Source organism: Apium graveolens, chromosome 9 (assembly GCF_009905375.1).
Source record: "Apium graveolens cultivar Ventura chromosome 9, ASM990537v1, whole genome shotgun sequence".
Lineage (NCBI taxonomy): Eukaryota > Viridiplantae > Streptophyta > Magnoliopsida > Apiales > Apiaceae > Apium > Apium graveolens.
The window spans coordinates 38,422,068-38,444,961 of NC_133655.1; the positions used below are offsets into that span (position 1 = coordinate 38,422,068).

Genomic DNA, 22,894 nt, shown 5'->3' on the forward strand with positions numbered 1-22,894 from the left:
TAAATGACCATTCGATTGTTAGCTCTGCTATTAAATCAAATGTTATTTTAAATGTCGATCTGCTTAGACTGATTTGCACAACCTCTACTGTGCCCGATGATTCAAAATCTTTTTCATTCACTGTGGCAAACACACAGTATGTAGTTGATAATCAGTCATCAATCAGGCGTTAAATTTTCCATTGGACAATTTCTGTAATTTACCCTCCGAAAATGATATCACAAACTTTTTCCATGCTATTCACTATCAGGGGGTGATCAATTTAACCAAACTTTCAAAATCCAATTTGGTGTCTGAATGGGATATTTTCTTCGATACACTTTCTAAAGTGTTTGCCAACTGCACTAAATCCAACTTTCACAACATCACTTCCACTCTGCAGTATATTGGTCTTGCGGTTGTTTTCAATCAAAGGATCAATTTTGGCAAACTACTTTTTCCCATTCTCTTGAGACGTCTCACTACTGCTTTACGTGATCATTCTACAAATCGTAGGGTATCATGTTACTATGCTCGTTTTCTCATGCTTATAGCAGATCATCTTCTCACACCTGAACACAAAGCCCTTTTTGCTAACTCTGCAGTAACCGAACCCCCTCGAGTAAGCAAAAAGATTTACACCCACCAAGACATAACCTTTAAATTCATGCAAGTTCCAGTACTTGTATCTGCTTTCATGGCCACTTATATTCCTTTACCTATTTTCAATCTTCCCGGTCATGAACAGCAACCTCAACCTCCAGTGGTTCAAGCCACCCAGGCTCCTCCAACATTAGATGCTCTTCCATTACAGGTAGTAATTCCTCACTCTCACTCCATTCCTACTTCTGTTGAAAGACCCCCAGTGGTTGATAGGGCTGACCATGAAGTTGTAGAACCACAGCTTCAATCCCAGGTCATAGAGCCAAACACAGAGTCACATTCTATCTCAACCTCTCCCCCACTGTCTAAAATGTTACCCAGATGATTAATAGGAAGTAGTGCATTGTTAAATGTGAGTGAACCCTCAGCTCTGCCTCCTCCAAAGAAAAGAAGAACTTATACTGAGGCATCTGAAAGTCCATCCTTGTCCTCCCAACAGGACATGGACTTTGAAATGGCCAATGAACAGTTACTAGAGACATTCTCTCAACAGGATGAATCTATTGAAATTCACCATAGGGCCATGACATCTTGTACTGAGTCAAGCATAATTCCATTACTCACAATGGAACCATACATACCCACAGATGATACTCAGGACACAGAGCGAGGAGTGCATATAGAGTCTGTTACAGTGCCTGCCATAGTTACGGCAGAAGAGCAGTCACATGCTTCTAAGGGAAAATCTGACTCTCAGCCACCCTTAATAGAGTCATTTTCTCCCCTCCCAGATCAAACACCTCTGGCTCCCTCACGGGATTCCCCACTCGCAGATTTATCTGGAGAAAGTGGAGGGCAACTCGGTCAATCTATCCCTGAAGCAATTCAGACATCTATTTTACATGAAATGATAGGTTTGACTGAGGATCGGGACTCGCGAATTCCCATTGCACCACCACTGACCTCTCTTGAAGAGGCTAGGGTGATTTTAACTGCAGGTACAGAAGAACAGCAACAGGAAGACTCCTCACGAGCAATTATATTGAGAGAAACACAAGCACGCGAGGTGAGTGGACCAAACACGAGTGAAATTCAGGTGAGAGCACACACGGACACAGATACTGTAAACCTGTTAGCTCAAATTGCTGCTCTAAAAGAAGAACTTGCTAAAAGCCAAGCTGAAGCTCAAGCATTCAAAGCACAAGTGGTTGAACGGTCTTCTTCTTCCACCTCTGTCAACAATCAGCTGGCACTCATAAGGAATGATATCTCAGATCTCAAGAACACTGTCACACCAAAGCTCAATTCCATTCAGGAGACTCCAACTTTATCAGCTGATGACATTTCTGACTTCTACTCTCTACATACAAGGATGACTTCTCTTGAAGATTTGGTTGAAATGAATCATTCACTGGATTCCTCTAGATTTCTGAAGATAGAGACAGGTATGGAACATCTGAATGAAGGGATGAAGCACCTGTACTACATGATCAAAAATTCTCACTGTCCCAATGAAGAACAAAGGACTTACTTTGAAGGGCCATCTGGTGGAGGCTCAGGCTCGGGAGGTGATGGAGGTCATGGAGGATCTAAGGGAAAGTCAGTAGAGGATCCCTCAACTAAGGGGGAGAAGAAAGGGAGTAGTGGAAAGGGAAAAGAAAAAGATACCTCTGCTGGGGACAAAGGAAAGGCTGATGATGTCTATTATAGTGGAGAACAGGATGACTTTGATATTTTTGACATTCCCACTGAACCAGTCTTGGAAGATAAAGATGGTTTATTTGAAGCTGAAGAGGAAAGTGATTTTGGAGAATGGGAAGAGGAAGCTACAGTGGATCCTATCTTTGAGAAAGAGTTTCAGCAGCAGCAGTCAGAGATGAAAAGAAAAGAAGCTGAACTCAAAAAGGTCTCCCAGATCATTGACATGAGGAAAGACATACAAAGAACAGAAACTCTTCAAAAGCAACGTCTTCATGACATTAAGGCTCAAGAAAGGAGAAGAGATGTCAGACTGAAGATTGGTGAAAAATGGGATGAAGCTAGGAGAGTACTTGATATGCCTCAGCTGAGCACTAACAATGATAGGCAGTTCCTACATCTTCTTGACAAGCTGGAAATCTCAAATCCTAACAATGACATGTACATGAATGCTATCAAGACTGAAGTCTCAAGGATCACAGCTGCTTTTGATAGATCCCTAAATGAGATGAGCATTTTTGTATATTGTCAGAGTGAAGGATCTTTCAAGGTGTCACTTCATCTGTTTGAGAATCGTTCTTTGTCAGAGATTTGGGTTCTTCTCAACAAGGTAAAAAGAAGCTCAGAATTGAATGAAGTTCTTCGAGAAAGGCTTAAAGAGTTTGCCAGCAGGGCTAGTCCTCAAGTGGTCAACAATCCTCATCAGGTGAGATTCTTTAAGTCTGATTGTCTTCAAATCTGTCTGCTAGATGTACAATCTCTTAAAGACTACTCAGCTAAGCATCTGGTCTGGATGGAACATCATTTAAGAACTGCTGGATACTCATCCATGTTGAAGACTCAAGCTGCTGATTTGATTCAAGCTTATTGTGAAAAGAATATTAAAAGGTACAATCAGATCAAGAATAAGCTGAAGTCAGTTGGAGTTCAACCAGTCAGACCAGCAAGCTTCACTTCAGAAAAGGATCGTGTCTTTGACAAAGAGTTGCTTCAAGATTTAGAAGAAGGTGAAGTCAGAAGAGAAGACAACTGAAGTCAATTAGCTCAAAACTCAATGTAATATGATTAGAGCTTTATGAATCAAGATAGTCTAATGTAGTTATATGTTCAGGCTAGAGGAACATCTATCTTGTATTCACTTGTAAATTTCTTTTGGAATCTGGAAAATGTTAAATATAATCCAGAACTTTTCTGCTATTTACTTTGCATTACTGTTTATATCTTTTTCTTATTTGTTAGTTGAGTTATCCTCTAGGTATTTGTTGTTATTGTCTAACAAGAAAATAGGGGGAGATTGAAAGGCATATGACATAGCCTATTTGTATATTCGAGGATTTAACTCAACTCAAATAAGAATGTAATAAGTAAATAGTGGATCTATCGTCAGAGAGATCTCACAAAGTAACATCTGTCAAAGGGTTAAGAAACATTATTCATCTACAGACTTGAAGACTTAATTCACTGGAAGAAGCTCAAGAAATTGATCAAGCCTCAGTGATATAAATCAAGATTGTGGATTTAATCAAGTGACAGAGATCTCGTCAGGGTATCAATTAATTACAAGGATTTAGTCTGAAGAAAATCAAAGTCAAGACGTGAAGAAACATCACGGAAGTTAGTCACTCATGAACCAGACAGTATATCGAGTGTCAACGTTGAAGTGGTGGAATTGATTCATATATTTCAGTAATTTTCAGAAGATTTTTAGAAGAATGGTTGCTGCTCAAGATTAGTATTAATTCTCTATTAATTAATTAAGTCAAATAATTTAATTAAGAAAATAAATTATATCTGCAAAGATTAATTTATTGATTAATTGAATTAATTGATTAATTAATTCAGAATTAATATTAAGGATTTTCAGAATTGTTATTAGATTAAAATCTATTAATAATTCAGTAAGACAATTTGATTTGAACTACTATGACAATCGGTATGACAATTGATAGTCATACCGAAAGTCTTGCTAGTTCATTCTGATTGTCTTGCTAGCTATTGGGATTGTCTTGCTAGTTCAAAAGGATAGTCTCACCGAAAGTCCTACCAGTTCAAATGGATTGTCATGCCAGTTCATTTGATTGTCTTGCCGAAAGTCTTGCTGATTCAACTGGATTGTTTTGTTTACTTAAACAACAAAACACAGCAGAAGACATTCATGCAATTATTCAACAGAACACACAAGTCAAGAACACAGCAGAAACAAAAGCAAATTATTTCATTTTTCATCTGCTTTATTCAAGATCAAAATTCTAGATTGTAAAGTTAAATCCAAACCACTAGAATTCTTTATCTTGTTCTCGTGTAACAATCTAGCGGATTAAAATCTCTAGAACTTAATCTCAAATCGCATTTAGCATTTGATCTTTTAATTACAAAAATAGAAAAAGTTCATGTCGAATTTATTCTAGATTTGTAATAATTGATTTGAGATTAATCCCTTGTAACTGATACCGTAGTTGTAACACCTTTCAAGTTTAATAAAAGTTTTATTTAACTTGAATTTTGTTTCACCCTTTTATTCCGCATTTTATTCGATTAAACAGTATTGTTTGCATTCAACCCCCCCTTCTACAAACAAATTGGGACCTAACAAGGATTAATAATTAAAGGGTGTTTTAATTATTAATGAGAATAATAAATGGGATAATAATAATAATATTATTTATGGGAAAATTTCAGTTGAAAATTTTGCCTATAAATACACTATTATAGACCCTATTTTATTCTAACCCACATCAAACCCGAAAACCCAAAAAGTTTGGAAAACCCAATTCTCTCCACCTCCTTCCTCCTCCTTAACATCGTTTTCTTGGTGGATACCGGTGGAGTGCTTCACACTTGAGGAGCAACTGCTAAGGATCTCTGATCGTTGTCTCCGAATTATATTTAAAGGTTAGATTCGATCCCTCGAATTTTTATTCACGATTTATATGCTTTTATTTGGATTTTGTATGTATAAAAGTGTTTTGCCATGACCCCGCTGCGTTAAAAATCCAACAATGGTATCAGAGCCAGGTTGTATGCATATAGATCTGTGGTAAAAATTTCAGAATTTTATGTGCTTGTATGAATTAATTATGATTTTTACAAGTTATATTATGGATTAATTTTGTCTGATGAGAAATCGTTTCTCAGAATAATTTTGAATGTTGATCTGGGTTCTACAAGTGTTGTAGATCGTCTGGGTATTTCTTTCATAATTTTAGGATGTATAGATTTTTTATTATGAATTTTTGAAGTTCTTACAATTAAAATTCGTAATTAAATAAGTAAATATATGTATATATAGTATATATATATATATATTTGTATATATATTCTGTTGGCTATCTGCTCTGCCGTTGTTTCTGATTGCATGGAGAAAGAAAAAGAACAGGTACGGCTGTCTGTGTCAGGCGCGGAAATCGAGAAACGGCGGCTGCTGCAAAAGAAAATAAAATAAAATAGGGGTGTAACGCATTCCGCGGATGCGTTACACACCTGTGGCGCATTCACGGAATGCGTTACACCGGTTGTAACGCATCACCGGAATGCGTTACAGGGCTTGTAACGCGTTCCTGTAATGCGTTACAGCCCGTCTGTTAATTTTAAAATTGATTTTCTGGGAGTTTCGTAACTCCGTTTTGGGCGTGCAATATACCGTTGGATTCGTTTTTCCGAGACGGATCTAATGGAGTGATCAATTTTAGTTTATATAAAAGTTTTGAACTGTTCATATTTCCATGAAGTGTTTTAAAGCTATTTTTAACTGTTTTAGTTGCTTTTAAATACTTCATGTGATACATAGAGATGTATAATGCTTAGACCAATATGCTAGATGATATAACATGCCTACCTTGATGTTGATTCATGTTGATATATGTGATATATGCTTAGTTTATCATGCGATGATAGATTTAGGTGAACTTAAATGAACATAAGGCGTTTGTTAGACAACCTAGTATAGTGAAATTGTTTCATAACCTTAAGAATAATATTATGAATACAATCATGAGATTCTTGTGTTTATGAAACACGTAATTGAATATGAATTTTCGATATGAGAGAAAGGATGATTCTGTCAACAACAGATTTCTATCTGTAAGAAAGTGTTATTAAGTGACGCCTCTTGACAATGCTCCACCCGATCTGGGAATCATCTGATTATTGATTATTGATTTGAAATATTTAATTTAAAAGGAAGAATTTCTTTATAATATGATTATGATTGTAACATAATATAATCCCTCTAAAATTAAATAATATCAAGTAGTAATTGGTCAATGATACAACGGGCTTGTGTCGGTCATAGCCTTCCAACATGATAGAAAGTAGTTCTTATTTTTGAATCATTGTCGTTTCGTGCCACAGCCGAGGGCTTTGATTTCGAAATAAGAAATACTTGTCTATTACATAGAGATGTGTACATTGAATAAGAATCTAAAGGTCGTTACGTGCCACAACCGTGAGCCTTTGGGGACTGATTCAATTGTACGGAATGTTGGGTTAGACTTGACTTAGAATATTGAGTTTGTCATGCCACAGCCGTGACTCAATTATTCAAGAGGCTAAAGTTTGATTAGGGAATAACATTAGATGTAATTGACAAGAGTTGTCTGCCTATTGAACATTACATGGTGTTTCGTGCCACAGCCGGGGTTGTGTAATGGAATGTAGGATCCCTATTCCCACTAGCATTATGAATGCTTAATTTTTCACGTAGGGGGTTGAATAAATTTGGAAAACTAGTGGGAGCCACTTATGAATAAAGACCCGATTCATATAGTGTTTTGAAATGAAATCGAATATTTGCTAAGTGTTGTTATGTGTTTATCATTTACATATTTACTTTGTACGTTATGTCTTCTGCACTATCACTCAAGAGCATACTAGATGCTCATAAATTGACTGGTCCTAATTATGCTGACTGGCTTCGAAACTTGAGAATTGTTCTCAGGATTGAGAAGCTGGAATACGTGATTGACTCACCTAAGCCTACTGAACCTGCTAGTGATGCACATAATGATGAACATGTTGTGTATCGTAAGTGGATAGATGATGCAAATGTTGCTCAATGCATCATGCTAGCTTCCATGAACATTGAGCTACAGAAGCAACATGAGCATATGGATGCTCACACTATCCTCATGCATCTACAAGAGTTGTATGATGTGGCGGGGAGGACAGCTCGATATGAGATATCGAAGGAGCTGTTCGGTTGTAGGATGTCTGAGGGATCATCTGTGAATGACCATGTACTTAAGATGATCAATTTGATTGAACGTCTTGGACAACTTGGTTTTGCCATGGATGGGGAGCTGAGCCAAGACTTGGTCTTGCAATCGCTTCCGAGTTTGTTCTCGCAGTTTGTTGTGAACTTTCACATGAATAAGTTGGATGTTAGCCTGCCTGAACTCCAAAACATGTTGAAGACTGCGGAATCGAATTTTCCCCCTTAGAAGAGTTATGTTCTTCTAATAGGTGAAGGTTCCAATCCTAAGAAAAGGAAGAGGAACTCTTCCAAGAAAAATAAAGTAGGTGAGAAAACGCCGGTTCCACCAAAAGCTGAAGACCCCAAGAGCAAAGTTGTTTGCTTTCACTGTAACAAGGTGGGGCACTGGAAGAATAACTGCAAGGTTTACCTTGCAGAATTGAAGAAGAAGAAGGGTAGTGAGACTGCCGCTTCTGATTCAGGTATGTTCATGATAGAAGTGAATATGTCATTAAGTCAAATTTCTACTTGGGTATTAGATACCGCCTGTGGTTCTCATATATGCAATTTGTTGCAGGGACCAAGGAGAAGTAGGACTCTTGAAGAAGAGGAGGTGATTCTACTGATGGGAAATGGAGCAAGAGTTGCTGCTAAAGATGTAGAATCATTTCATTTACATATGCCTACGGGCAAGACTATTGTTTGAAATAATTGTTATTTTGTTCCCTCGATTGTGAGGAATATTATTCCCATGTTAGACTTGGCTGGATTTTCATTTATTATTGAGAATAATGAATGTTCTATTCTTAGAAATAATATTCTTTATGGACGTGGTGCTTTAAATAATGGTCTATATTTATGTGACATAATTTACTTCAGATTGAATAAACTAATAAAAGAAAAGGGATGATGAAAATCTCACTTCATTGTGGCACTGCAGTCTCCATTTAGTAGACATGGAGAGAGGGCTGCAGATTTGCTAGGATTGGTACACACAGATGTATGTGGACCAATGTCTACGCAAGCCATGGGTGGATTTTCGTACTTCATTACTTTCATAGATGATAGATCTAGATTCGGATATGTGTTTGATGAAACACAAGTCTGAAGCTTTTGAAAAGTTCAAAGAGTATAAGTATGAAGTGGAGAAACAACCAAACATAGTATTATAACTCTTCGATCAGATCGAGGTGGTGAATACTTTAATGGAGTGTTTCTAGATTATCTCAAAGTAAATGGTATAGTCTCCCAGTGGACTCCTCCAGATTGGTATCTGAAAGGAGAAAATGAACTTTGTTAGACATAGTTCGGTCCATGATGAGCTATGCAAATCTTCCAGTATTCCTATGGGGTTATGCATTGGAAACCTCAGCATATTTACTGAATAAGGTGCCTTCCAAATCTATTCCTCAAACTCCGTATGAGATATGGAAAGAAAGGAAACCGAGTCTTAAACACGTTAAGATTTGGGGATGTCCAGCTTATGTCAAGAAAGTTGACCCAGATAAGCTGGAATATCGATCCGTAAAATGTAGTTTTGTGGGATATCCTAAAGAGACTTTAGGGTATTACTTTTGCACCGATCATCGGGTGTTTGTCTCCAGACATGCTACCTTCTTGGAAAAGGATTTATCCTTGAAGGAAACAGTGGGAGCAAAATTAAACTTGATGAAGTTCAAGAAGCACAAACTACTACGGATCAAGTGGAAACACCTGTTCTGACTGAACAACCTTTTATGGAACAGCCCATTCATAGATCAGGGAGAGTGTCTCACCAACCTGAGAGGTATTACGGCCTTGTCATTGAGAATGACAATGAGTTGTCGATCATTGATGATGACGACCCTGTGACCTATAATGAGGCTATGAGTAGTGTTGACTCAGAGAAATGGCATAGTGCCATGAAATCCGGAAAGAAATCTATATATACGGGATACAAAAGAATGATTAGAGCAGATGGCCAGGTGGAGACCTTTAAGGCCAGGCTTGTGGCAAAAGAATTCAAACAAAGGCAATGGATTGACTTTGATGAAACCTTTTACCTGTAGCCCTGTTAAAATCAGTTCGGATTTTGCTTGCGAATACTGCTTACTACGACTATGAGATCTAGCAATTAGCCAGATGGTTTTCTTTCCAAGAGAAATAAAAACCTAGTGTGTAAGCTGCTGCGAACCATATGTGGTTTAAAGCAGGCTTCTCGAAAGATGGAACATTCATTTTGATGAGACAATCAAAGAGTTTGATTTTATCAAAAACGAAGATGAACCATGCGTCTACAAAAGGGGTAGTGGGAGCGCGGTAACATTTCTTGTATTGTATTGAATTAGAGTTGACACACATAACAACATAGCAGACCCACTCAAAAAGCTACTTTATGAAAGTCACTTTGATCGTCATGAAGACAAGATGGGTATTAGATACCAGAGTGATTGGCTTTAGTACAAGTGAGAGATTGAAAGGAATATGTCCTAAGTCCAATCATGTATTAGGATTTAGGAATAACTTTTATGTAATCTGTTTTGATTTCATTGATATAAATAAAAGACTTGTTTTGTTTTATTACGGGCTCTATCTATTTAAGTGTTTAAATAAGATATACCATAGTTTAGAGTAAAACTTTTTATGGATTATGATGAGATCATAATAGTGAGACCTAAAAAGATGATAACTCTAAACTTAAATAGTTCCTGGTCATAGGATTACTAACTGGTAATTAATAATCCGCAAAGATCGGTACATACTATGCTTGCTTCATTATGAAGGATGTCTGTTCTCATAGACATTTGTGTGGTGACACTATAGCTAGTATGTAGGTGCTTATTATGGAATAAGTTCACTGAACATGACTCGCACAGCTGAACAACTGATGGAGTTCACTCACGTGTCAGCAGTTGTTCACATAGTGATAGTTGTACAAGTATCCTTAGACTTGAGGTCATCATAGTCATCTTGTGTACACTGAACTATGCTTTGGTTTAGTTCTTAGTCTCCAGGGACAATTATTAGGGCTCTTCTGGGTATAGGAATTTGTACACGAAGATAGTGTATGATCAATAAAGGATCTACCCCTTCCAGTGAAGGAAGCGAATGTTCAAGGCTGATCCACTTATGTTAGTTCAGGAATCTCTGGCCAGAGTAAATGAAATTAGAAAGGAGTTTCTAATTTACATAGAACTACGCATAGTAAATGGTAAGCAAAGTGATTGAATTAGATAGGCTTGACACGAGATCCATGCCTTGTATTTAATCAGGACATTGTAGGGTAGAAGAAGTTTATTGTACGGTAACTATTCACTGAATAGGTTCTTGGTATTCTAAGCAGTGAATTCATATTATCCGGATAGACACGATATGCTGAGAAGTATCCCTCACGATGTAGAATAAATGTGATTAATTAATTAATCATATTTAATAAATTAGAGAATTTATATAAATAATGATAAAATAGTTTTATTATTATTTATTTCTACTATCGGCTTAATATTGAACCTACAGGGTCACACCATAAAAAGAGAATGATTTAATGGTGGAGGAATTAATTAATAATGGCTAATAATTATTTATTTATGAAATAAATAATTAATTGGAAAATTTAATAATTGATTAATTGATTAAATGAGATTTAATTGATTATAAATTAATTAAGAAAAGTTCTTAATATTATTAATTAAGGATTTAATTTTTGGAAATTAAATCAAGAGAGAGAATTATTTCTAAAGTGTTTAGAAAAAGGATTAATAATTAAAAGGTGTTTTAATTATTAATGAGAATAATAAATGGGATAATAATAATATTATTTATGGAAAAATTTCAGCTGAAAATTTTGCCTATAAATACACTATTATAGACCCTATTTTATTCTAACCCACATCAAACCCGAAAACCCAAAAAGTTTGGAAAACCCAATTCTCTCCACCTCCTTCCTCCTCCTTAACATCGTTTTCTTGGTGGATACCGGTGGAGTGCTTCACACTTGAGGAGCAACTGCTAAGGATCTCTGATCGTTGTCTCCGAATTATTTTTAAAGGTTAGATTCGATCCCTTGAATTTTTATTCACGATTTATATGCTTTTATTTGGATTTTGTATGTATAAAAGTGTTTTGCCATGACCCCGCTGCGTTAAAAATCCAACAAATACTTTCTTTTGTTGCTAATAATTTATACATATATTTTAATTATAGATAATAGAAACTGTGATTTAGTTATTAACGTTAAAGCACACAGAATCGAGGACCTTGCATGTTTTAACTCTTGCTTATCTTATAAAGTGTAAGAAACTGGAACCAGATTTCGAGTTATTATATATGTATATAGGTTTCAGATTTGAATAAACTTTTATTGCACCTCTTTTTTATTATGAGTCGTTAAAGATATTGTATTTGCAAGTTGTTCCCATGAACTGGTGTGGTGGTTCCCGCGCCAAATTGGTGGTTTGAATAATTTAGTTACAAGTGATGATGATTAAACTTAATTACATTACCTTATAATGATTCATGTTCCAGCTTAAAGTTTATCTAATATATGCATCATGTTCTTTTTGATATTTTTGATGTTTCAGGTTATTTGTTGCTAATTAACCAAAAAAATGAGGATTCAACACGAGCAAAAGGAAGAAGTGATCAACTTGTGACTGTTGAGGAATGAGTACGTGGAGGTGCTGTGATTTAGGAAAATAGAGAATTTCCTGAGCAAGTTCACAAAGGTAAATATGTACATATTACGTGGTATTAATTTCAAGATAGAAAACATGAACATAATTTTTTCTATCGGGCCTACCAATGACATTGTTCAGTTGTATGGTCATCATATATACGCTTATTTTAATTATATTTTTTGATAATTGTCTTACCACAATCCACTATTTTGAGTATATTTTGATCGTTACAATTCATCATTGTCATAGAATTGATAGTATGATTCAAGCAGCAGCAAGCAACTGCTGGTTGTGCGTATTTTCTATAGTTGAAGTGAATGGTTTATTTTCTTATTTGAGTATACAACACTCTTCCTGCAAGTAAAAAATTAAGGGGTTCCTGTGTGTTCATATTTGAAAGTCATGAATGGTTCACGTTTGTTTGTGAATAGTGAGGTTTAATATATCGCCTTCCTCCTTTATAAGAAGTGTATATTTACTTAGACCAAATAATAAAAGAATTTAGCATCTCTAAATCAGGCATTGTTCTGTTTTTGGTTTAATTTAGTTTCAAGCCTTCTAAGTGCACTTGACTAAATTTCTATTATAGTCGAGAGAACATGATTGGCCCTTAATGTATTCTCTTAGGCCATCTCCAACAGTTGTGATCCAAAAATCCAAATTTGGATCAGCAACTGATCCAAATACTGATCCAAATTTCTGAACAACTCCAACAGTGTGATCCAAATTATTTTTTACATATAATAATATATAAGTATCATATTAAGCAATTTTATCTTAAATTTATCATTTAATCATTATTAACAATTTATATAACATTTCATAAATTAATTAAATCAAAAAAATTAATATACATAAAAATATTAAAATTGTGCACTTAATTTACGAAAAACACATTTATTGCAATAATTAATATACAAACTATCATTGATACGCACTAATTTTCCGAATTATTATATTCTTCCCACAAATGCTCAATTAATGCATCTCTAAGTGCAATATGTGGCTCTTTATTTTTTTTATTTTAATGAAATTATGTTTTCTCATTATTCTATGTTTTATTTTAAAAATAAATTTTGTTAACTATTAATTATATTCTGTTATTAATTATATGATTAAATAATCAAAAATAAATTTAAAATCTCATAAACTATAAATAACAAAACCATTATTTTATATTAAATCAAGTGATCCAAATTTGGATCAGTGCTACTGTTCACTGATCCAAATTTGGATCACTGTTGGAATGGAATTTGGGATAATCTGCCCCAAATTTGGATTTTTGGATCACTGTTGGATTTGCCCTTAGACACAACTGACATAGAGTAATCTAACTGGAATCTCTATTATATTAGGAATACACCAAGGATGACCATTTGTAGTGGTCCAGACATTGAACACACTAATCTCTCCTTTAAAAATAAATATGTTTTGTGTTTCTACCAACTGCTGGTGTCTTATAAATTTATATTATTAGTAAAATGACATTATAACTAATTTTATGTCTTTGTAGGATTATGTAGAAGATGGTAGATGATCTTTACATTTAGTGTGATACAAGCATGTCATGTTAGACTATGTATTTTGTTATACTGAGTAGGTTTCAATGCTTTTATTGCAGTTGATGTGGAGAAAGAGTTGTACATAACTCATGCGTGATTAAACAGTTCAAGCAAAGTACACCAATAATGAAGGAGATATATCGGAAACAAAATAGAACTAATTTGTTACAACCTCTATTTTATTTATTTTTTTGGTATTTTAAGTAGAGAAATGACCAAATGAGTTGATGGTCACTATGCTACCACTATGTCCTCTGACTTTGTAGCTGATCATCTTAAATCCTTTTAATTTCTTGATTAAAAATTTTCATTTTTATGTGTTTGGATTCATTAATTTGATAAGTTTGACAGTCTTAGTTTGATTAATTTATAAAACTACACATATTTTATTAAAGCTATTTTTAGTTTAGCTGTTCTTAGTTTTCTTAAAAGAGATTTCAGAAATATATTACTTTTTTATTGTACATTTCATTTTTTTTTGGAAATTTCATGTTTGTGTATAAGAAAAGTCTATAATTACAAATATTTAAATATTAAAATGTATTAATTTCACAAAGGTTTTGAGATTTATATTTTTAGAAGAGATTAAATAACTGCGCGAAGCGCGGTTTTATCACCTAGTTCGTTAATAAACTAATTTCATCTTCCTTATAATAAAATACTAGTTCGGCTCAGACTTAAAGCTAAGAAACTGAGAATAAATCGGGCAAATTTATAATATATATGTTATGATTTAGGAAAATGTTATTTTTAGAATAAAATTAACTAAAAAGAATAATACTGTCATATATAATGTTGATTTATGTTTATCTACTATTTAAGTATCTCCTTTAAGCTGCCGGTTCAGCTCAAAGGGATCCGTTATTTTTTACTTGTTTCATTATTTAAAAATAATAAGATAATATACGGAGACTCTATTATAGAAATCGGTCGATTTTTCAAAAATTGCTGATAAATTGCTCAAAAATCGGTCAAAAATATTTGTCCGATTTGACCGATTTGACCGATTTTCGATAAATTGCCAATAAATCATCCAATTTTTTTAAAATCGTTCGATAAATCGCAAATCGGTACCTCAACTGATTAATTACGATTTCCGGAATCTGTAACACGCGAGATATGAAAGCTGCTATGTTCTGTTTTATTTGTGGTTGTTTTAAGATAATATTTTAGCTCAAAACTGGTTCGTCCACAAATGGCCTATTAGCTCAGCTGGTTAGAGCGTCGTGCTAATAACGGGTGCATTTATTTCAGATTTTAAAGAATTGTTAATAATCTATAGATTTTAAAAGATTTTCGTTGATTTTAATTTTTCGTAGATTTTGATAGAGTTGATCCAAAATTTTGTAGAGTCTTGTGAATTTTGTGGAATTTTTTAGAAATCCATCAAAATTTCATGTATTTTGAAAAGATTATCAGATTTTAAGATAGTAAAAATGTAATAACAAATCCATCAAAATCTAAAACTTTTTTAAATAAAAGAAAATTCATGAACTTTTGAGTACCATCAGATTTTGATGGACTTTTTAAAATCCCAATTGATTACCACCAAATTTTAATTGATTTTTTAAAATCCAAATTGAATACACTAAGATTTTAAAACACTTTTTCCAATCTTTGTTGAATAACTTCAGATTTTAAAGATTTTAAAGAATTATTTAAAATCTAAATTGAATACGCATGATTTCTAAAATCCATAAAAATCCTTTAAAATCCCAAATCTAGAAAATTCAACCTTACTTGTCTCATCAAACCTCTAACAATATTTAGAAGTTCTCTGTATCTATCTATATTCAAAACTTGAATTACTCCTAAATAAAAAAAGATGGGTTTGTTTGATCTTGAGAAACACTTTGCATTCTATGGATCATACCATAGCAACCCCGTTAATATTTTCATTCATACCCTTTTTGTCTGGCCTATATTTTTCACTTCTCTTGTTCTTTTCTACTTTACCCCCTCTTTTTACAGCTCCTCTGAATTCTTCTTCTTGGGTCATGCTTTAATTTTTAATTTTGGGTTTGTTTTTACTTTGATTTATGCTTTGTTTTACATCGCTCTTGATTATAAAGCTGGTTCTGTTGGCGCTGTTCTCTGTTTTGGTTGTTGGGTGTTTGCTAGTTCTCTTGCTAATTATTTGGGCTTCTCTTTGGCTTGGAAGGTACTATTAATTATTGATCCTTAACTATATTTTTAGTATGTTAATTTGTGTTGTTGCCTATTATTAGTTTCAGATTTCATGTCGCGTTGGTATTAGTAAACATAAATTTAGAGAAATAAGGTTATGATGATGTTTTAAACGATCAAGAAACGAATCAGCTAATTGTTTTTATTATGTTATTTGTTTTTCAACCTGGTTGTATTACAGTTGGGGCTTTGTCCGACTGTATTATGTTCTATTTAATTAAAACTGTTTTTTTTGTTCTAAATAAAAACTAGTCATTGTAATGGTGTTGTATTGGAGTCTGATTTTTGGTTGTCAAAGATTGTTAGCTGTTGTAAATTCTTTGTGTTTGTGGTTCGTAAGTGCTTACTTATGAATGAGACAGTGTGTGGTTTGCTGAGTACTTTTGTACATTTTTAAGCTAGCAAAAACTAATTTAGTTAGGAGAAACATTTTTAACCTCAAGTAGAAGGCCTAATTTCATAATTCTCTTTTTGAATATAAAAGGTACGTCTTGTTAATGAGCACATACTAATTTATAGTGGATACAAATCACATTAGCGGTTAAAGTTTTTTTTGAGTTGTTAGATTGCCCTTGTCTTTTTTTTTGGTCTTTCCATGATTAAAATGCTAGATGATGTAGGCCAAGAATTAAAAAGGATGAAAAACAAAATATTATATGTTTGGGTGGGCCACTGGTAAAACTATGCACTCGCTTTAGGGTGACTGTGTTAGGATCTACGTCATTAGGAGTTTGTCCATTCATTGTAGTCGCAAGAAGGGGAATTTGTCCAGGTTATCCGGTCAAGATTAATGGGAAAGGTTCTATCGAAGTTATCTAGTTATGTACCGAAGGGATAAGGACTCTTTTTATCATTATTTAGTTATATCTCAAGTGTTATCTTACTAACTTAAGAGACTTATAAATTTAAGAGAGGATATAAATTATGGTGTTAATCTGCCTTAAATATTGGTGTTTATTTGTCTTGATTATTTGAATATGTTCTTAGTAATGTTTGTGATAATCCACTAGCTTCAATTTACCCAAAGACAGGAAGAATTCCTAATGGACTCAAGTACTCAACTAATGACTCAACGACGATAGAACCACTGCCTTTGGATTTCTAAACCGAAGAATTGGTTTGGATCATAATTCAAAATTTCAATCTTAATAAAGTCTAAGAAAATTAAGAAACTTCAAACCGGTAAACTAAGTAAACAAATTGTTTTATTATCCTACTACCACAACATAGAATTCAACTAAAAATTTAATTTTCTCAAGTAATTATTATAAAGACAATTAAACTCTATAATAAATTACTTTCAACTTTATTTCTAGATAAATTATTCTACTGTACATCATTCTCCTCTATGTTTACAGAACTCGTCCATTAATTTCATAAATCTCACAATATATGGACAAAGTGATAATTAATAAAGCGGATCACATTTCTTTCTTTCTACTCCCCCTGTTTTTTACGTTTTGACTTTTGCACGTATTTTAATGTGCTTTGACCGGGTAGTTAGACATATTATTTGTAAGGAAAAAAAATTGTGAATAAAAATAGACAACTTATATTATAATTCACAAAAATAAAATTTTTAACTACGCGGTCAAAGCACATTGAAATACGTGCAAAAGTCAAAGGGGCATATTAAAATCAGAGGGAGTATATAATTGTGTATAAATGCCAAAATTTTTTTTATAATTAATCACACACGCACACGCCACGAGGCGAACTCGTGACCTCCCTCATGCAAGGGAGACACAAGTTCGACTACGGCAAGAAATGCCCAACTTTTGTTATGGATAAATTTAAGTATACATTTGTGTTTTTGTGTGATTTTTTTTTTTTGTAATGCAATTTGGGACAAAGAAAAATCGTAAGTTAAGGAATAATGAAAGGAAGATCTCACTTATTCCTTCTTTCTCTTCTCTAATAAGCATGGTTGTCACGTCGATAAGTTCAGTCGAGTTGAGGTCCAGCTTGTCGACTAGTTGAATCGTCATAGACTAGTCGAAAAATTAATAATAATTAAATAAATTATATATAATGATATATATCTTGTGTACCCGGTTTCCCACAACAAAAGTCTAGCATTTCTATGTACTCGTATGTATATCAATCACAAATAGATATGTTAAACACAAACATATCTTATTTCCTTATACACCCACATAAAGATATATAAGTTGAAATTAGCACCTTGATTGTTGCTAATGTTGAGTAGGTTTTTAGATCTATTTTGTTTTGTTTTAAATTTTGATTGAATTTTGCACTAGACTTGTTGATAAGTCAACCAATTAGTCAACAATTCGCAAGTCGAGCTCTCCAGTTGAGTTTCTCAAACCGACTAGTCAATTATTCGTGACTAGACTAGTCGACCGCCGTGACTAGACTAGTCGACCGCCGTGACAACAATGCTAATAAGGCAAAGTAAACCGACCTTAGTGGTTTGATTGAAAATTTAACTGGAAAAGTACTAAGAGTTAGACTAAGACCCCCATCCACCACTGTAAATAAGATACGAAAGGATTTGCTGCTTCAAGTAATAGCAAATACAGCTTTGGACCTTATTACAACAGTGCAGATTTTAGAACAGGAAGGATGCAAAATCCTGAAAGAATGATCTTTTTCCTGATGGAAAGAAAATTTGTAAAAATTTATTCTGTCTGTAAAGGAAAGTTTTGTGTCATCAGCAGACTTGCAATTTTGGATAATATTTCATTGATTATATTTCAGGTTGTCCTAGCAGCTCAGTTATTTTGCTGGACTGGTCAGTTCATAGGCCATGGTGTGTTTGAGGTAATTACTCTTATAATCAAATATCATTTAATATAGTTTCAGGTTAGGATTCTAAATTTTGTCAATGCAGAAACGGGCCCCAGCTCTCTTAGACAACCTAATGCAGGCCTTCCTGATGGCACCTTTCTTTGTGCTGCTCGAGGTAAAATTGCATTTGATTTTTAAAGAACTTCTAGAAACTTCTTTCGCTTGACCGAATCAGAAAATAATATTTTGTCAATCCAGGTACTAATGTTATTTCACTATGAACCGTATCCTGGATTCCACAAATCTGTTGAAGCAAGGATAGATGCTGAAATCAAAGAATGGCAGGATGAGAAGAAAAAGAAAACATCTTAGGTTGAGTTGATCACAGGGTCCAAAAGTATATTTTATTAGGTCTAATTGTAACAACATTGGATGTTTGTCTAGACCTCATATCATATGGGTACAGAAGTTTGCCCAACTAAAAGTTTGCCCAGGTTTTATGATTACAGAAGTTGGTAATATTTAAATTATGTGTAAATATTTTATTCTATCCTTTTTGAATTTACAAGCAAAATTAGAAACTGTGAATCTTTGACCACAATTGGTAGTTGAAAATTTATTGAACAAGAAAGCAAATTGTTAATCCATATTCACCAGCCGACCTGAACATCATCTCATGGTTCATAATAGTTGCATAGCTGCTGCTATAGGAGGTTATCCTAAATATCATATCATGCTTCATTCTAATTTCATAGCTGCTGCTATAGGAGGTTACATTGAAGGTGAGGAGAATGGGCTCTGGGTAGTTTAAAGAGATCATCTCAGACAATTACCAGCCACTTAAGGTATATGGAGTGTTCACAAGAGATCCTGACCGGCTCCTTGCCTAAATTCTTTGGTCAGCTACAGTTAAACCTCGATTAAGTAATATCCGATAAAGTAATAACCTCGCTTAAGTAATAATTTTCATCGGTCCCAACTTGGGCCAATGTTGTAAAGTAATATTCTCGCTAAAAGCATAAGATAATAAAAAATTCGAAAGTCATTAAGGGCCCAAGTAATATGTAAAGTAATAATTCCATAATTATATATATATATATATACTGTATAATGTATATGATTACAAAATTTAATTCTTATTAAAATATGAATCTATTGTAGCTTGTTTCTTCTTTCCACCAAAGCCAAAATTAATCTCGTCCTTGACTTTATGTAAAGCAAAAATAACTCCTGGTATGTTTTGCTCGTGTTGTAACAAGTAATTGTTCAAAGTGGTGAGTGCTTGAAATGCTTCCTTTGATGACACGCTTGGGATGACATTGCTATCGTCGGGTTCAGGATCAGTCCCTTCATCAGTGCTCATTACCGACTCAATGATTTCTTCATCCGTAGGTGATTCCATAACCGCATCATTCTCGTTTGGATAGTTTAAGAGATGTTCGACATCCATCACATTCCTATATCGTAAATGAGAGATAACTTCATTTAATCCTTCGACACCTTCATTTATTTCTCCAAGTTCTTGTTCATCATTTTCTTCTGAACGAATCTTGCAATGCCGAAAACAATTTGCAATTGTGGTTGTTTTCACATCAATATTCCAAGCCATGTTAGCAAAACTAATAGCATTCAAGATATTAACTTTTTCAGGATTTGTTGCATTAACTTCAAGACTTTGCAACATGCTAGAATATAGACGACGCCGATAGTGAACTTTAAATGCTCGAATAATTCCAGCATCGCATGGTTGAATCTTAGATGTTGTGTTAGGAGGTAGAAAGAACAACTCTGTATTTCTCAAGCCTTCAACTATTTTTGGATGAGCAGGACAATTGTCAACAATCAAAAGTACCTTCCTGCCATTCATTTTACTATCAAACCAAGTAACAAATTCTTGAAAAAGCAAGCCAGTCATCCAAGCCTTCTTGTTAAAACGATACACACAATTAAGATTGTTTATATTCACATTTTTAAAGCACCTAGGATTGGCGTACTTACCAATGATCCAAAGTGGAACTTTGTCAGACCCATCACCGTTGCAACACACAACTACAGTGATTCTCTCTTTATCTTTTTTTGCGGCCCTCTAGCTGTTTGGTAGCTAGTGAATGGTCAGCTTCAAGTCGATAGAATAATCCCGTTTCATCCATGTTATAAATATCTTTCAACTGAAATTGATCCAATTTTGATCGGATGCCTGGCAATGCATTTTCAATGTTCTCCATCATCACTGAACCACTTTCACCAAAACGCCGATAAGATTTGATTCCATATCTTGCCTTGAAACGTTCTAACCATCCACTGGAAAAGCTAAAATCGGAATTACTTTCCCCATACATTTTCTTCATTAGCTCCTTTCCTTTTTCTTGAATGATTTCTCCAGACATATTAACTTTATCTTGCCTTTGAAGAAACCACTCAAACAAAACTTTCTCTAACTCTGGATATTTTGCTGATTTGTGTTTTTTGACATCACTTTGTTTCCTCTCGTCGGACAAGTATTCCGAGGCTCTCTTGAGTGTGTTTGATATAGTTGATTGACTGATATCTAAGTCATATTTTTGATGTACCCATGCTTGTAAATCTTTCTGGCTTATACCTGGATTCTCCTTTTTATATTCACAAATAGCACTCCTTATCTTATCTGTGATTGCTGATTTTTTCACTCCTTTTAGATGATGCGAAGACATTGGTGTATACTGTAAAACAAAGTTGATATTGTATGTGTCTGTAGTGTACCATTCTATCATTTTATATAGTTAATCACAAAGTCTTATCATTAATATTATGGTGTCTCTTCATGTATTTTTATTTAAGAATTACAATAAATATTAGATGGTTGAGTTTCAATACAACGTACACAACACATGTTACCTTTATGTACTGATCTGGTGCAATTTTAATATGCATGCATCTAGTTTTTGGATATAAGTAATCATAATAAAAGTAATTTTAGATCAAATACATTGCATGTGATTAATTCTAGTTTTTATACGTACATTATATATTATACTGTACCACGTAAACATAAAAATTCGGTAAAGTAATAAAATATTACTTTATCGATAAAGTAATAAAATATTATTATATCGATAAAGTAATAAATTCGGTAAAGTAATATTTTTTCCCGGTCCCAAGGGTATTACTTTAAAGAGGTTTAACTGTATCAAGTTTGGTTCTCTTTACCTTAAACTTTTTCCTAGAGTCTATCCCACCTTACTAAGTGGCCAAAGAGGGCCTTGATAGAAAATCATTTTCGTGTTGATGTTAGCGAATTCTAGGTGGCCAAAGAGGGCCATGGTAGAAAATCATTTTCGTGTTGGTGTTAGCGAATTCTAGGCCGGTACCTTTTATTTATTTATCATTCTCCAAAACTCTTTCACGGAAGGTGCTTCAGGTAATATAGTTAGTATGGAAACTGGAAACTGGACGCTCCATCTCAGTTTATTTGGATGGGTGATGCGGGTGGATATTGGAAACTTGCATCGTAGGTCCCATCTAGGTGAATATAGTTATACCCTTTTGTAATTAGTAAGCTTTTACGAGCTCTGATGCTTTGTTAAACCCTTACTAAATCTTAAGGTATTGGTAAATGGGCTTGATTAGCCTAAATATCTTTAACGCTTGTATGATGTATTTGTCTTTTCCATTGACTATACAAACAGACTATATGATAGGGTATGAGCAATCTGGTTAGGGCCCAATCTGCATCTAAGGGGTAGCAGATTCAACTGATAGACCAAGACCCCCTCACCCAGTACAATCAAGTGGAGAGACCCCGGCCCAGGTCCAATTCAATGATCTGGATCACCTCCTTGCCGAGGCCCAGGCCCAATCCATGATCTAGATCATCTAGCCAGGTCCAGCTCATGACCTGGATCACCTACCTACTAGGATCCATCCCGGAACCGGGATCACTCTGAGGGGGGTCTCAACAAGCACATGCGCGCTCCACAACCCGCCAAGGAGGGGTACGTGGGCACGTGACGATGATAGCTGTCAACAGCTAACATATCAGACAAACACGGCGCGTGTCAGAGTACCGTTAGGATTCCCTGAAGTTGGTCCTCGCCTGGACACGTGTATGCAATCCACCTAAGCCAGGCGTCCTCCGCCCCCAGAAACCAACGGCCCTGATCTAGAGGTACCAACCCCTAAACCCTACCTTTGGGCTATATACCCCCCCAAAGGTGAAGGGTTTAGGGGTTAGACACATTTCATTACACACACTCTCATATACACAGCATATACACACACAACCACCCTGG

General features: G+C 34.5%; 1 protein-coding gene and 1 pseudogene across 1 annotated transcript; one reads left to right on the top strand and one right to left on the bottom strand.

Moving 5' to 3' along the window:
- Positions 1-15,426: 15,426 nt before the first annotated feature.
- LOC141687422 (2-hydroxy-palmitic acid dioxygenase mpo1-like) lies at positions 15,427-19,178 on the top strand. The gene is made up of 4 exons (XM_074492694.1): positions 15,427-15,849; positions 18,597-18,659; positions 18,730-18,801; positions 18,885-19,178. Exons 1-4 carry the CDS (start codon positions 15,514-15,516, stop codon positions 18,996-18,998), a joined length of 585 nt encoding a protein of 194 aa, XP_074348795.1. The 5' UTR covers positions 15,427-15,513; the 3' UTR covers positions 18,999-19,178.
- A 511-nt stretch (positions 19,179-19,689) lies between these two features.
- On the bottom strand, positions 19,690-21,770 carry LOC141686715 (CENP-B homolog protein 2-like; annotated as a pseudogene).
- Between the last annotated feature and the right edge of the window lie 1,124 nt (positions 21,771-22,894).